Raw genomic sequence first — 17,342 nt, forward strand, 5'->3', positions numbered from 1 at the left:
CAGTTACTTTAAATTAGGGTGTGTATTTTTTCTTCAGTTAATTATATACCCTTTGCCATCTAAAGAAACTACTAGCTTTGACAGCCAGGACGAGTTAATCATTGCAAGATACAGCGTCGGATCCAAATTCCATTGGCATCAGCAGAATGAAACTTTCCGTTGACTTATATGAACATTGGATCAAATGCCAAATGACTACAAGGAACTTTTCCCACAGAACAGTTGCTCACAGTGGTAAGAGCCTGAGCGCTAGCTAAAATGTAATCATCATGAACTGAATACTGGGACCTCATTTTACAGTTACTGTTAGTTTAGGGTTGGCTGAATAGCTTCCTAGCAGTGTCCAGGGTCAGATTCTGACAGGTCAGATTCTAAGCCAGCCAGAGTCTTCAGCCTTCAGCAGAACACTGAGCATACTCACAGCTATGTACCTCAAATGCAGCTTCTGCGGCCCCTGCTCCTACGTGTCCAAAGATAAACTCAGATTAAAACCTGTCCAAACTATCAAAACATCAGTTAAAAAAAATGCTGTGAAGCCTCCCCATACAAGAATTTAACTCCCTTCTCCCCCTTCAAAATACAGGCCTCTTAACATGATCTGTGAGGTCAATAAAAATCAGACATCATAAAATCAGCTTGGGGGATGAAATCCAAAGTCAAGGGCCACCTGCCGGGAACTCCCTGCTAACAATCCTAAAACATTAAAATCTGGAGAGTATCAGAGAGCCAAGACCAGCTGATCTCAACCTTCCCTTTGAAGTGATCTGTAAAGGCTCCTCTTTCCAGCCTTTAACAATGAATACTGAAGAAGGAGCTATCAGCCCCCCAATATTTACTGCAGTACAACATCAATTACCTTCTATGCATGGTATATACAAACATTTACATGTGGTAGCTTCATAAATGGCCAGAGAAGTAATTACTGATGCTCTTTGTCACTTCTGACCAGCCTGCTGTTTAAATCAGAGACTACGTGAAAACTTTTCCTCTTTCCCCTCCAAATGCATGGTAGAAATCATGACATTTCTACAGTGATGTGGTCACTGGTCTCACTGCTGCAGCTCTTGGTGTGCCAGAGCTGAAGCTGAAAGAGACTCCCTCTGAAGCTCTTGGTGCTGCTGGCCTGGTCAGGTGTGGGAGCTGGAGGCCTGTGTACAGTCATGACGCATGTCCTGGGTAGCGGTGTAGGCACCCGCAAGCCTGGTGCAAAATACCAGCTTCTTGTCTGAACTCCCTGGAGGGGCCTGGGAGCTTTCTTTTAAGTTTACCATGCCCTGTGGTCATCTCATGTCACGTCGTGTTCAGTGAGGCAGTGCCTAAATGCAGCACGCAGTCGCTGACAGCAGAGTGACAGAGATCTGACATGGCAGGTCACATCTCGCTGGGCATGTTAGACCTCATCAGCCACCAGAGGACATCTTTCACGTGTATAGTCAGCAATGTTTGCAGTGATGGCACCAGTCAAAATAAAACTAATTAGCAAAATGATCTTGTAATGCCTGAGACCTGGAAAGAATATCCTTTGCTTCTCAGCTACAGGACAGATTCCTGCATTCAACTGTTTCTAGCTCAGGAAAGTGTAACATTTATATTTACATCCAACATCCTCACGGAAAACAGAGATCCTGTTAGCTTTTCTGAAACACTCCGTCTAGTAGATTCTGCAATTACACAACCAAATTAATTATAAAAGTAGTAGTTCTCATGGCTACTGGAGTTTGCTACATTTCATTTCATAGAAATGTGTCCAGGAGTCTAAAATATTTTGTTTCAAAAGCTATTAACAATTAAAAAAATACCCAAACCAACAACCAAACAAATCCAGCCCCACAATTATACCCATTTCTGCACAGCAGTTTAGCTTCAGATTTATATTTACTGTCAAAGCACCAAAGGCCTTAGCAGTCATCCTAATATTAAAAAAGTTACTTCCAAGAAAATCAGGGCTTTTGTTTAATTCAGCTCTAACACGCATCACCTTCTGGCAGTCAGCTACCATGCTGCTTCTAGCTGTTCTACAGAATGAGCAGCAATATGGGTGTTCGCAGCTGGGAAGCACTTATCAAAAGCTACAAAAATAAGTGCCAGAAAAAAAAAAAAGCGAAATACTGAGCTTTTCATTTCTAATGGAACACACAAACACAAAGCATCCCTTATTCTCTCACTCTTCAATTTTTTTGAGGGAAATTACCACAAGCCTTGTATATCATGTCAGTGAATTACTTTAATATCCTCCACTGGTAATAACCATAAATCTTAACAGCTTGAATTACTGCATCTTTCTAGTCATGCTGACTCTCAAGCTGCTCTGTTTTTGTTTTTCTGCTGTAAGCATCAGACAATGAAGCTACAGTAGTATTGCTGATAAGGCTAGAAAATGCTCTAGATCCAAAGACCACAAAGGCATCCACCTTTGACTGAATGAAACAGGCAAACCTGTGTGTACATGCACACCTCACTGTTTTGCTGAATCAGGGCCTAACGTTGCAGTACCTTGCAAAGGTTCGTAACTGCACATTATTAGGCTGGACATTTCCACACAAATGTCTTGATAACAACTGAGCAAGTAGCAAGAGCCAAGGAGAGAGAGATGATGTACCATGAAGATATACTGAAGATACCTGTCTTTGAGCGTCCATTCTGTATGGAAGCTATTTTTCTCGATAGCACTTGCCACTCTCCTTGCCTCCTTCCTGTCTCCTTCTGCATCTGAAAATTAGGTATTCCAATGGAAAAACTGAATTGTTGTTACGAACCACTGTAGCACTCAGGCTGGTATGGGGCTCCTGTCAGAACATGGCAGGCAGACCTGAATAAATCTCCCTGAATAAATCTGAAATAAAAGGCCCAACTCAACCTGCAAAAGAACATAATGACCTCTCAGTCACCATTATTTCCTACCGATACTACGGGTTTAGGAACAAAAGAGGGTTTAATACCCGCTTTGTTTTCCAGACAGTCATCAGCCAGGGTCTGTGAGACTATCACTTCCCCCAGCAGAGGCCACACCAAGGGCAGTGGAGAAACTGTTCGACTAAAATGACCTGCACTGGGGTCAAGGCTCCAAATCCTGCTCTTCATCCGTGACTGAACCAGCACTCTTCTCTTGTCAGTCTTCCTTTGCCAGTCCATCACAGTAATGCTGTATCCTACAATAGCACTATCCAATAGGATAAACAGCAGAAAAACGACATGTGGAGACCTGCTGAGCCATGAAACAATATTCACTTGTGCCAACTCTCAGCACAAAGACCCTGCAACAAAAGCAACATCACATGTACCACTACAGCTTTTACACACTCAATATGACCACCAGAGAAGGAATATCTGCTCACAGCCATGGCTTCAGATTGACTTTTAACTCCCAATATTGTGTGTAAGATGAGCATTCCGTGTGTTAAGCACAATATTGCATTAACACAGAGTTTCAGAATCGAAAACTCCTTAATGTACCTAAATTCAAACACAAAAATGTAACGTCAGAATGGACAAAAACTGCTGCCTTTGCAGTGGGACCCTGATGTGCCTTCTGTGAACACCAAATGCAGTTTTTAAAGCTTTCTTAGTGCATTTTAGTCTTGCTGCTTCTCCACCATTCTATTATTCGTCTCTTGCATGTTAAGATAAGGTGTTTTCTCTGGTTTATCAATTGGAGCTCAGTCTAACATGACTAGGCTTAAAGCCACTTAACAAAATCCCATCTTCAAGTGGCAGGAGCAGCCTTGTGGCCTTCTCAAGCACTAGTTCTGGTGTGCTAAACCAGTGCTGTTTACTCTTCAGCACTGACTGAGACTACCATAGCTCTGGGATTAGAGGCTATTCAGTTAATTGATACACCAATAAATGGACTTCAAAACCAGCAGCTATTCTTCCTTTCATGCCTTTTTCTACAATAAAGTTCAGCAAAAAAGTTTCTTGGGAGGGAAGCCACCCCAATAAATAACCACCATTGCAGTGGTTCAGGTCTGAGAGCAATTCTGAAAATGCTCAGAAGTTTTAGCACCAGAACTGATCTTAATCATACAGACTAATTTCCCACAATAGAGATTTTCTGTAGTAGTAGATTTTTTTTCTTCCCTGCTGCAGCTTGAAGATACATAATATGTTTCTTCCCAGTCTTGTCCTCTAATCACCTGAAAAACCCCATTTGTGTGTGGCCCTCAGAACCTGAGCAGGAGTAAGAACTCCCATGTGTCAGAACTGCAAACTCTAGATGTTTTCACAGGGAGTGTAAGTTATATATAAACGATGATTAAAGAACATGTACCAGAGGTGGAAGATGATAGCTCATTGGTCTCTACCCAAGTTGAATGACCTGCTAAGATATTAAGTGTTCTCCCTCTATTGACAGATACTGTGCTGAGTGACCGAACAGATGCTTATTTTATCTGGGAAAAACGAGGAATATGGTAAGGAGAGAATCAAAACAAAGAAAAAACAAAGAAAAAAAGACTACTGAATAGTCATCTAGACCATAATAGTTGAGGTAACAAAAGCATATGGATGTGAAATGGAGAGAAGAGAAGGTTAGTGTTGACAGTGCCGCTAGCAGAGATGCCCAATATAATGCCACCGTAAGCTGTGTGGCTTCGCTGACTTTTAAGGCACAGATGGCCACATCTCTGCCACTGTATGTCCGAAGTAATGATTCTCAACTGGACATGCTGGACTGTATCATACAAACATGCAAGCATAGCAACAGTGCTTCTGAAGCTAACTCAGCTGCTGCTATGTCTTACTTCCCAGTGCTTCTGGTTTTAGAGGCAGCATGCACGGATCTTTTATTCCCATAGAACAGTTAATCCATCTAAACAAGAGAACTTGTAACTACAGAGCTGCTATTTTACAAGCCAAACATCTAAACTTCACCTGCACAGAACATGAGGTGAAGGTATGGCAGTTCTTACAGCATAACATTTTTCTTCACTGTAGAAGGTCAGATCTTGTCAGCTCTTTCCTTATGAACCCGGGATGATGATCAGTTTATCTAGAAACTATTCCTTGCTAAAAAACATGGTACTGCATTGGCACTTCTCTCATATCACAGGCGGTACTGAGTGGATATCTGGCAGACAACCTCCATGTGGCTGCCTGTGTGGAGGGCTCACCGCTGCACAAACCGAGCAGATGGGACTCTGCAGAAGCCAGTGAATAAGCATCAAGCTCACTCCACTCTAACACAATCCTGCAAGGCATGTGGGCACTTTCTTCCTAAGAAGCAGACAGTCCCCTACAGCAGAGACGGCAAATTAGCATGGTAGGCAGGAGGACAAGCCGTTGCGGGTATTCCTCACCACAGACGCCTGCAGGATTAACAATGCACATTTTCCCAGACAGGTGATTTGTTACACCACAAAGTAGTTCTGCTTAAATACACCGTGACTTTGCCTGACCTATGAGTCCCTGCCCCACTTTCTGACAACTATGGGGCAGTTTCATGGAAGCAAACGTGTACTGGGAAACTGTTCTTTACTTGCACTAGTTGTATATATCTAACTGAGGAGTGAAGGTGAACAAGAGACTTACTCTTTTGTTTTTTTTTTTTTTTTTTTAATTATATGACTATTATGGATGACAAGATTCATGCTGCAGATGGTCAAATATGACTGCATTTTTTTAACCTGTTCATGGCTTTACCTACTGACTGGTTCAATTTTCAGAGATGCAATTAAGAAATTCGGCTCCACCCAGAGGAGATCTCTGAATGAGAAACTGAAGTCCCTTTTCTGTGTGTCTCTGGAGAGTCACATGCGTGCTCCACCACACTGCCACCCTGTCAGGCTCAAAATTCAGCACAGAGCTTGAGCAACTGCGCCAGGCTGCCCCCAAGACCCAACAAACACGCCCTGCCTCTCAGCTGTGACAGTATCTCACTGATGTTTCCACCATGCTAATGTGACTAAAAGGCCACTGTTCCAGAACTGGATCCTATTTGGACATTGGAGAGCAGGGGAAGGGGACACGTGACTGCCTGCACCTGTCAATGTAAATGTCTCTTTAGTCTATGTACTATTTGTAGGACAGAGAAGAGTGGGAAAAAGGCAAACACTCACAGACAAGTTGTACGGGCTAGGAGGCAGTTCAACTCTGACCAAGTTAAAAGAGCAAGTTCTGCAATGTCTTGCTGCAGAAACCAAAACCAGCTAGGATCTTCAGGAAGGTAACCACATACATCTGAGGAAATCGTGCAAAGAATGGACCCGGGCAGATCTCATGTGCTGCTGGATGATTTAGCAGATCATAACAACTCAGACTGATTCATCTGTAAAATATGGGTTGAGGATATGTTACAAAAATATAAAGATGGAGAAGCTGCTGGGATTTCAGCAGAACTATTTCAGTTTCATGTCAGAAAAATGTCATTGAAATCAGTAGCCAGTAAGGCTAGAAGAAAAAAAGGCTAAAAGAAAAAAAAAAAAATCACATAACAATGACTTTTCCCTCTGCCATGGATTATAATCATCTGAGTTGCAGCCAGAGATGGTGGTGGATTCAGCCCTTTCTGAGATGTCAGTGTGATGATAGAATGATATCATCACAGGACAGTCTGACACACCTGGACATTTCTGGAATGCCAGCACAGCACCTAACTTGTGGCACACACCTAGCAGAGAGTTGTGAAAGCTGCTACTCTGCACAAAGGGTTCAGGTCAAACTGTGAGACTTGGTTCATTTCGCTGATTTGATCAGCTACAGTCCAAGTATTTGATCACAACTGATTTCTTACCCAGCTAATGGAATGACTCTGAGATCTAGACAATGCATGAAGAATGCAAGTATAATCAACACTGAGATAATTATAATTAAATTCTGAGCACCTTATACACTGTTAGTGAGCATAAAACCATAAGTACACAGGCTGTCGAAATTTACTCATGACATCACTCTTAAAATTAATACTGTGAAGTGGGAGACATCATTGCCTGGGATCTCAAAAGCATCCCCAAGCTCCTTGGAAAGTCAGGTCTCTTATCCAGAAGTCCAAATATTTACTTAAGGCAAAACTATTTTTAGGCAAGTAAATTTGAAATGGACTACCATTGCATACATGTATTTCATATCAGAAAACAGTGATAAAAAATTTCAGATTTGTCCTCAAGAGTTAACTGTTTCATCTCTAATATTATTTTTGAAGGCAGAGTAGAGCAATACTTGCTGACAACCTAACTGATTAATGTTTACCATCAGGAGAACAATGGTCTAGTCTGAACTTGGGGCACCAGAAAAAGTCAGCTCCCCAGATGTACCCCTATGACAAAATAGCTCACCTCACTATGCTTTGCAAACAAAGCGGCTTAGAAATTCAGAGTCCTCCAGTCGTGGAGGGTGAGTCAAGTTGTAGGAGTAGGGGGATGATCTTTACAAATGAACAATGGCTTTACCTGCAGAATCTATGCATAGCTATTTCGTATCAGCTCAGGGAAAGGAGACTACTTCATTTTGTAAAGTCTCTTAAGTAATGTACTATTAACCACTCAATAGCCAGGAATGCCTATGTTGTACTTACGTTGCTTCTCTTGCTGTAAATACAGATGTTTTAAGTAACAGTTCTCTTGTGTTTTGTTTCTACTCTCTGCAGAATGGAAAGTACGTGCAACATGTAGAAAATACCAAAAGCAGGTGAGAGTATGCATGTGGTGAAAGATTATGATTCTCTGTAGAGGGAGCGCAAACTTTTCTGAAAGTTTCCTTACATAAAAACAGATCAATTCACTTACCTTCAGTGAAACACAACAGCAGGATACAATCTAAATAGATATTGATCTAAATATTTGGCAAGAAATAACCTTACTACTCAAAGACTGAGCATAACGCTAAAGATTCAAGATTACATCTCTTCAGTTTTCAGAATACATTCCATAATAATTTATTACAAGGAATGTTTCTCTGCTGTTATTTCAGTTTCACCCTGAAATCCATTACTAGTCCAGTCTATAGGCTCATGCCTCCCAGAAAGGAGGTAACACATGTTGACGGTGGTGTTTCTACCTTCGTCTGTGCATCAACAGCAGCTCCTTGGTTAACAAGAACCTCTGCTACATTGACTCTGTCCTCTTGAGCAGCCAGGTGGAGCGGTGTCAGTCCACTCTGTAAATTAGAAGCAACAAGTAACAATCTTCAGAGGAGGCACATGAGTACTAAAATGCAAATGCAGGTGTCAGTAAGAGTCAAAACATCCTACTGAATTTAAAGAAATTATAAATTCTACTTTCACTGTGTAATATGTGTCCTAATCACGTGTGTTGATTTGCAAGAAAGTATAATGTGAAAGTCAGGAAGATAATGTTTCTCTTATAGAAGGAACATTTCTTCATGCAGTGTTCAATACGGGATAGCAAATTATAGCACTGCAAGAAAAAGTCGCATAGTACTTTATTACCTTCCAACTAATTCACTTCCTTTAAAAGAAATATTGACTTATTATTTACAGTTCTAGAAGTTTTCCAGAAGTAACATTCACTCAGATTTATCCTTCCCTTTTATGCCTCTGCTTGCTTGTTTTCAAACACAAACAGAAAAGATAAAACTACGTTTGTCTGAGATCAGGTTCATTTCTCTCGGCCCAGGGAGTACACAGACTGGCTAGATGACATGTACTGACACTCTTACTTTTTAGAGAGCTCATTATTTTTCTTATCTGAAACTTGAGATCTAAAATCCTTAAAACCTTAGCAAGCCATGCAACCTACTGTCACAAAAAAGACCTCGAGTAAAAGAGACAGAAGAAAGAATCTGCTAAGGGGACTTTATTAGGATTGGGAAAGAATATGCTTCACTTGCAAATTACAGTTCTTTTTCTCTCCTCCTGTTCCTCCTGCCTTTAGCATCAGTGACAGAAGAGCGGGTGGCAGCAGTTGGTGTATTGGAAAGAGTTGCTATGTTTCCTGCCCTTGAACCCAACCTCCTGTCCACAGTGGACTTGCTACCAAAGGCAGTGACTGCTGCGAGCGTCCCACTGTTACTGCCCTCAAACATGCAATCCCAATGACAATGCAGCTTAGGTGGGTCCAATTACACAAATATATAACAGTAACCAACTGTAAATAACCTAGCGGAGCCTGGATATTATGGGCCAAACCTTCTAAAAAGATTTAATAAGTGCTCAGTGCCCACACTGGTGCTCTGAGTATTCAGCTCCCAACCATTCTGTGGACCCTGAAGAAAACAAATGCTCTTCTTATTCCTATTGCAAAACTCAGAAGTTAGTGAGCTTTAAATACTTGGCTTCAAATGTAGGTGCTGAGCTCAGAGGAAAAGTGCATCCCTAAGTGAGTACAGGGGAACTATTTTTAAAAGGTGGTGTTATCAGTATAATGAGAAACTAGAGATTACAACTGAACGGGAACAGATTGAAGGATGTTGCAGGTTGTTAACCTCTGGTGGGACTGAATCAACATGCCAAGCAGCTGCAATCATGCCCTCTGTATTAGCCTTAGCAGCAAAATCATGACAGCCAATGTGATACAGAATGTGTACATGGCAGATTGCCCTGTGGGGATACAAAGTCCATCCTGCACTGCATAAGCCCACACACTTGATTGAGACTGGGGAAAAAAATCAACACCTGCAACAGACGCTTTTTGAAGGAGGGCCCAAAAATAACCAAACTGTAAAGTTAGAAAGAGAAAAGCAAAGCAGCCTTGTGCAACATCACCCACAGCCTCAGAGGACATCAAGTCTTTCTGCCTGTTGAAAATAAGAAATATTTTCCATGAAAATATTGTCTCTTGCCTTTCTACTTTAGCCATATACATCCATACTGAAACTGCACTTTACAACATCTCTGAGGTCTAGTGGGGCATTTAAAAAATTAAGGCTCCACATTTGCTAGAAACATTACTACAGAGCAGACTTAAAAGCCTATAAATTCATACATACAGAAACTAAAATCTACCAATTTCCTTTTCCTGCCCCCAGGAGAAATTACACAAAAAGTCACTGTGCTGTGAGGAACACCCCCTGGGGAGGAATAATCACTGATATTAATGAACAAAATCTCACCTAACCTTGTTGGTTTAGTCCCATTAAAAAAAAAAAATCAGCTTCCCTTAACAAGTTAGTTATTACCGTTGCTTAATGGGCAGGCATATATCTAGAGGCTCATAAATGACACGCGCCAACCCCACTAACCGCTGGGGGGAGGAAGATATTTTCTCTCTGGACGTGTTTTGGCAGACTAACGTAAGATGGAAGGAAGGTAGATGGATTAGTAAGTTCCTCTGCTGCATGTGCTATCATCAAAACTTGGGTACTATGAAATACAGTTCATTCAAAGTGACATGGCGTGATGCATGCTGATCTCATTGCTAGAAGAAAAGATAATGTATATTCAAACACCTGCAGTGGTTTCCAAAACTTGCAGAACTGCAGAATCAAATTTACTTGTGGGCCCCTATCCTCATCACCACATTTGTTTATTGCTTGAGCATCAAGGAGGGGGAACACTTACCTTGTTGCTGAGATTTACATTTGCATTTCTAGTAAGAAGCAATGACACCATGTCCACATGGCCATCCTGAGAGGCAAGATGCACAGGGGCGATACCCTGTCTGGTTACAGCATTGGCATCAGCACCATATTCCAGCAGCGTAGTTGCTATATCCATCTGGTTTTTCTTGGCAGCTATGTGCAGTGGTGTATAGCCGTTCTGTCAATGGAAAGCACTTCATTGCAAGCTACTCATTAAACAATGTCATAAATCAATTTCCTGTATCTACTGGACTCCATGGAAATAAGTCATTAGTTCTAAAAATTCTGTCAAACATAGCCAAATACATATTAACTAGTTGGACAAATGAATGTATCAAAGCTTTAAGCAATCTGTTCTTGAAAGTACTATTACAAATAGGGGGATTCTTAAAGAAACTTTCAAATTTGGGGAAAAAAATATCTGTTCAGAAGAGCACAACCTATAGCAATAGGAATTTGAGTTTCATTCCACAGACATTTGCTACTTCTCCTTAAATGTACATAAAGTCTTTAACAAACAGAAGAGCAGGATGTGTGTTCATAGCTCAGAACAGCTGTTATCGTTTTGTTTTTTCCCCCTTTCCCAGGGTGAATGAAAGCATTATGTACATGAAATACGGCCTTTCTTGCAACATTTACCCTAACCTTACTGACAGGCTGTTTTCGTTTGGATGAAGGGAAAATTAAAGAACATAACTTTAGAGTCTTGCATTCTTTATTTTTTTATTCCTTCTAATGTATGTACCCAGTGAGCCCACTACTAAAAATAAAAATGCAGTACCTATTGCATGATAAAATTTTATAATTCTAAAAAAGGATAGATTTGGCAGAAAATAGATAAATAGATACAAAGAATAACTGATTAGCATGCAAATATGAAAACACTGACTAAGATATGACCAGCTTTTGGTAGAGAGTTCTTTTCCATCAAGAACTTTCTGTCTTTCAGAAATGTATTAGCTCTCATTTTAAAGCGAATGGCAAAGGTGCACATGTATGCCTGTGGAAGGAATGAAGAAGCTGGGGGGGATGACACCCTAGCTGCATAAACCGTTTCATATGGTATCATAAATACCACGTGCAGCTCAGATTACACAGCCCAGGAAAGTCCATCTAAAGGCACAAAGCGTTCACCTGGCTCGGCTCCTCCCTGCGCTCTGTGGGGCAGCAGGGCTGGGCTATACGGGAAGGCACGTCACAACTGATGCAGGATGATGCAGGTAGGAGCAAAGAGTAAACACACAGGGGCACAGAAATTATTATGAGAGCTTTAATAGTAATCTGGAAGTGAGACAGATGCACAGCATGAACTCCATGTGGAAAAGGTTCTGTAACCTTCAAAATTCAATTCAGATTCAGTTCAGACCTTAGACACTAAGGCATTTAAAACGACACCGGGCAAACACAGTGTCACAATCAACAAAGGAAGTACACGGCCACTGAATTTTCACTTTGAAGAGAAAATGCTTCAGGAAAAACAAACACAGTCCTCTCCCGTAGACTTCCTGTACAAGACTGAAACGTAAAACAGCCATCGTATAAGCACCTACTAAATCCTAAACACTACGTGCTTAATCCTGCATATATGCTAAACTCTGTGTATTTCAAACAGAGTTCGTGTATATTTTGTAAAATAATAAAAGCGGTTTTCAAGCCTTTTCCTCAGAAATGGGCATATGTTGCTTTCAGTGGTATGGAAAGCAGCATCTTGCCAACAGAAGGCAAAAAGGAAGCTGAAAAATAAGCTGAAATTCAGCTCAGTCACAGGCTGCGTCATCTTCTCAGGATAAGGGCTGTGCTCTGTCACTATGCATAGAGGTGGAAGGGAACGGAGAAGTTTGGAAGGAAGGGTATTTAGTTATTCTGGCTGCCGGGGAAAAGAAGTAAAAAGGGAAAAAGGTTAAAGGTGAAGGGACAGAGAAAAACTGAGGCTGTGGGGCCTGGGGAGAGAGGAAGAGAAGCATTGTAAGGTGGATGTCAAATTAAAATTAGGCACAAGCCTAATTTTGGCCTATAAAAAAGAAGAATGGTTCATCAGAATAACTGTTTGTATCACAGCGCTGCACTCTGACATGGCCACTACTCATACCCTTCACCAATCACTCTTCAAGGCAAATGCTGCCAAATGAGCCAGTCCTAAACTCCATGTCAAAGACAGGAGTGTCACAGAAAATGCAACTGCTCATGAAACTAACTATGGGGCCAGTGATGAGATATGACATAACACATTTATTTATTAGACCACATTTACAAAAGAAATGGGGGATCATTTGCTGCTACCAACATCATCTTTCAGATGACTGCACAGTGGGCGCCTAAAGCAACAAACATGCTACCATTAATTTTATTTAGTATTGACACTCTGCTCAGTGTTGCTGGGGCTCACTTGCTGCAGAATACTAACAAATGCTTTATTTTAGGAAGACTTACTCAAAGGCCTGAAGTGGCAGCTGCAAAACTGTTCTGTTACAGATGGGGAAGCTAAGGTGACCTGACACATGAGTTTGTGTAATATTATACCATCGTCTATAGTGATTCCACCTTAGTTTGGACTACCCAAGCCCTTTGCAGTGGCTGCTGCAATCCCTGCCCATACAGGATGCACAGCTTCCACTGGTAGGTTCTTTCCGTGAAAACTGTGTCAGTGTCTTCTTATCCTCTTCAGAAGGCCCTTTCTTCCCCACCGTGGCATTTAAGAGTGCTGTGCTGCAGTAGTAAAAGATCAGAGATCACTCCAGTTCACCTCCTGGGGCACTGCTCTGGCAGATTGCCACTATCGACATTATTGATTTTAGACTGTGCCATTGCTGCTGGCTAGCCATGTTTATTTAACTTTCCTCTCGTTTGCACTATAAGCTCTGGGACCTACCATGTGTGACAGACTCCATCCTCTTCTTCAACCATGCAGAAAGCCTCTAGTGTTATGGCTGTATTCAGTCGTCTGTGAGAGGAAGGCAATCAAGGAGAGCTGTCTGGCTATCTACAATACTGGCTTTTCCGCTGGCTCTCCCTTTTCCACTGTTTTTTTGCAGTGATTTTAGGAACATACCCGGATTGTTTCAGATGGGGTATTTACACTGCGGTTATCGCACTTGAACCTACATGTGCTTCCACCTTGTTTTCCTTATTGCTGGTGTCCAACTATCGATTATTGATCCATACTTAAAACTGGGATCCACAAAAATAACAGACACTTTAAGCTTCTCTAAATTCTTTCTTCTACTCAGAACTAGAATACATGTAAATATTTATTCTTTCACATCCCCTGAAATCTTAGACTATATGTTGTCTTGGCTACAGTAAACTGCAATCAAAACAGAGCTGTGACTTATTTTATTTTCACATCAGCCCATTGACACTGTGGTAGAAGTATTGTGAAGCACATTAATAATTATGTACATTGTACTGAGAAACATCACACACCTCAGAAGTCATTCTGTGGCACAACACAGGAGAACTACCCTTCCTTAGCAAGGCATTAACTCCAAGCTTGCCCTGCACAGACGTTAAGATACAATGATATAATGTTGGCTGGCTTGGAGAAGGTACTGAGGAGACCAGACAAGTGAAAGCAGGGCTCAGTATTCACCGAGACTGACCTTTATTGAAACTAGAAATTTTAAATGTTTCTACATCTATATTTGCTTTTTTACTGCTATTTATTCATCTGTAGAATTAGTCTAACAGCTTTATGTGGTTGTGAGACATCAACAAACAAGGTCATTGAGCCCCCTGTAACTGCAAGCGTATACAGTCTAGAAAGAACAGAGGTAGAGAGGGAATAAAGTCGCACAAAAAGCCTAGGTATTGTTCCCGCAGAGTGACCAGTACTTGTACCTTGGCAGATGCGTGAGGTGAAGCTCCCTGGTCCAACAGTAGGAGTGCCACTTTTTGGTTATCGTAGTGTGCAGCTACATGCAGTGGTGTTAAACCGCTCTAAAAACACATGCAGAACAAACAAGTGCTGTTACAGACCCTCTCCAAGGAAAACGTAGGAGTTTGGAAAATCAGAGTAGATGAGGTGAAAAAATCACGTTTGTTATTCATTCATGTATCCAGAGTCTTTGATAACTTCAGAATCAAAAAATAGAACAGGAGATTTGAAAATCCTTACTGAGCTGTGAAAGCCCTTTTCACTTTTCCCTGGGAAGATGAACTGTCACATATCTGTGCTGCCCCCAGGACAGAGCAGGTAAGGAATTCTGACCCTGAGGTCACACCCTCGGCAATGTTTTTCTTTTTCTGCAGTGGATAAGCAAACTGTTCCTCGGACCTGTAAAAATCCAAGCTGGGCTGATTTAAAAAGCTTGAAGCCCTACTGGGCTTTGCCCCCCTGTCATGAGACCTGGGGGAGCAGAGCCAGCTGCCAGAATACTTTGATAAGGATCGTAAATAGTCTGGGCAGGAAGGCAGAGGTATGGTTTGTCTCCATTCCTCTGGATAGGTATAGAGAAGACATAATCTTGTTACCAATTAATGACAATAAAAGTCACTTCTGTCAAGAGTTTGCTGACTCTTGGGAGCCCCAGCAGGGACTGGAATATGACATGAAACTTATTCCAGTTAAACCCAGGCTGTGGATACTAGCGCGATGGTAAGTAGGTAGAAGGATATTATTAGCATATTACATGCATTTCGATATTTGCTGTGCAAGTGGCAGTGGCGGCATCTGTCCTACCTTTCCAGAAGCATCAGGAGATGCATTCTTCTGAAGCAGGAGGTTGGCAACCTCAATTTTCCCGTATTTTGCAGCCACATGTAGAGGAGTAAATCCTTTCTGTAAGAGAAAGCAGTTATATAGCAGCCTTGTGCACTTTTTTTCAGGGCAAGTTTTGTCTCTGACCTAGAAGGATACTGCTGTTTCCATCCATCCCCTTACATAGTCCAGAGGACAGGCAGCAAGTCTGCAGCCTCCCAACTGCCCTGGCAGGTCTGGAGGCCTCCCCTTGCAAGGCAAAGCCCCACCTGTGTTAAAACAACTGTAAAAGGGAAGAGTCCTTTCCTTTCTTCACACCACTGAAGACTCAAGGACAAGGCTGGGTAACAGCTTATCAACTCGCGTCAGGAATTTCTACCCTGCATTCTGATCATTCCAAGAAACTGCATGTCTGACCACTGGGATGTGTTATACATTAGACTCGAGGTAAAAGCACAGAGTTTTGTACCCTTATAACAAAATGTAGTTCATCCTTACATTATTTGTACATGTGTATCACTTGCAGCATCTAATTCACAAGCACCACTTGCTACAGGTATATTTTACCATTGAAGCTATCACTTCTTCAACTCCTTTACCTTGGTAATGATAGATAAAGATGCACCATGATCCAAAAGAACAGAAGCTACATCTTCATGTCCTTCTCGAGCAGAAAGATGCAGGGGCGTATAGCCAGACGTTGTAGCTGCATTTGGAGATGCTCCTTGCTGTAGCAGCTGCTGTACTATATCTGCTTTTCCCAGTCGAGCAGAAATGTGCAGTGGTGTTTGGTCATCCTAACATAAAGGAAACAACACAGTTCTACATAAGAAAACTAAGACTCATGTTATGACAGAAAATATTTGCTCGGATTCTATTGCTTTTCAAAACTGCAGATGAGCATTATTTCTGCTGAGGTCTTACGTAGTGAATATCGCCATGCTGGCTTTCTCTTTGTCATACAACAAAGATATATTGAGCCATGTTGATGCATCACAAAATATTCCTGACAAGTACATAATCCATAACAGTAGATAAAGTGATCTATTTTCTTAATTGGGATTTGCCTCACTTTGCTTTGCCACTAAGGTCCACTGAGTTTGAGACCTTTCTTAAAAAGCAGCGAATGCATAGCTCTATTCCTCACATCTTGACCTCTTTTATGATTCCCAGTAACATTTAATAACTCAATCAGTTATTTGGGATGACCTGAATTGCTTAGCATATTATTGCCTAGTAACTTGCATGAAGTATCATATTTTGTGCTTTTTTACTGATGAATGATTTATCTGGTATTTCGCAGATAACTTTACAGTGGATGTAACTGAAGATAAAGCATGGTGCTGAAGTTCACTGTCGCTTTCTCATGGCTCATTCAGAACACAATAATCCTAATAGTTATATGCATAGGGGTTGCCCTGTCATGAGTCGCATTGTTTATTTATTTTGCTTCAGTAAAAATATTGTGGCTGTTTGTGACCTTGTTCTGAATGTCTACTAGATAATTTCTTCCTTATTCATTATTTGGTTTTGTATTTTTGTCCTCCCCATTCTTAGTTGTACAATCTTTGGATTAAGCACACTATCACAACAGTATGACCAACAAAGCCCATTACCTTATTTATTCCTTTTCCTCCTAAATCTATCCAAACATCTTTCTCTCCCCATATTTCCCTGCTGAATTTCCTAGCTTTTGAGCACTGCTACCCCATGTCCTGCAGCAGAGTATTTCTGGGGTATTCTCTGCTAGGGATACTTCTGCCGATGCCCATCCTACAACACTGATTTTACACCTTAGGCATTTAGGATGAGAAAGTGCCAGGATGTGAATGCTGCTTTTTTAGAGGGAAATTCTCCTCTGACTGGTGGAGAGCCTTTATGGTTCTGAAGCATTTCCAGTTTGCCACATTTCCAATTTTCCCACAAATTTCTCACGGCTAATGTTAGCACTGGTGTATAATCTATTACTTGTGTTTAGCTGTTATTTGTGATAACAAATTGACCACAGGCAATGGAAGTTTGCACAAATTAATTCATTGTGTGACATTATTTAGAAAATATTTGCATGACTGTGCTTCTCAGCACGAGCTGTTCACTTTCAAGGCTGTCTTTGGAGATTTACAGAGCACATGATTCCCTTCTATTGTCAGAATGCTTACAGATATGAAACATTTCT

The 17,342-nt window shown here is 41.3% G+C and overlaps 1 protein-coding gene across 7 annotated transcripts in view; it reads right to left on the reverse strand.

Annotated features, from left to right (window-relative positions):
- ANK3 (ankyrin 3) overlaps positions 1-17,342 on the reverse strand; it is a 210,864-nt gene that overhangs the window by 89,768 nt on the left and 103,754 nt on the right. For all 7 annotated transcript variants that reach the window (XM_075423068.1, XM_075423070.1, XM_075423069.1 and 4 more), the window contains 5 exons: positions 15,766-15,963; positions 15,149-15,247; positions 14,308-14,406; positions 10,451-10,648; positions 7,990-8,088 (listed from right to left, as the gene is read on the reverse strand). In XM_075423068.1, the coding sequence (XP_075279183.1) occupies positions 7,990-8,088; positions 10,451-10,648; positions 14,308-14,406; positions 15,149-15,247; positions 15,766-15,963 (693 nt within the window). The remainder of the gene's footprint in view (positions 1-7,989; positions 8,089-10,450; positions 10,649-14,307; positions 14,407-15,148; positions 15,248-15,765; positions 15,964-17,342) is intronic.

This window comes from Opisthocomus hoazin, chromosome 6 (assembly GCF_030867145.1).
Source record: "Opisthocomus hoazin isolate bOpiHoa1 chromosome 6, bOpiHoa1.hap1, whole genome shotgun sequence".
In the NCBI taxonomy this organism is placed as follows: domain Eukaryota; kingdom Metazoa; phylum Chordata; class Aves; order Opisthocomiformes; family Opisthocomidae; genus Opisthocomus; species Opisthocomus hoazin.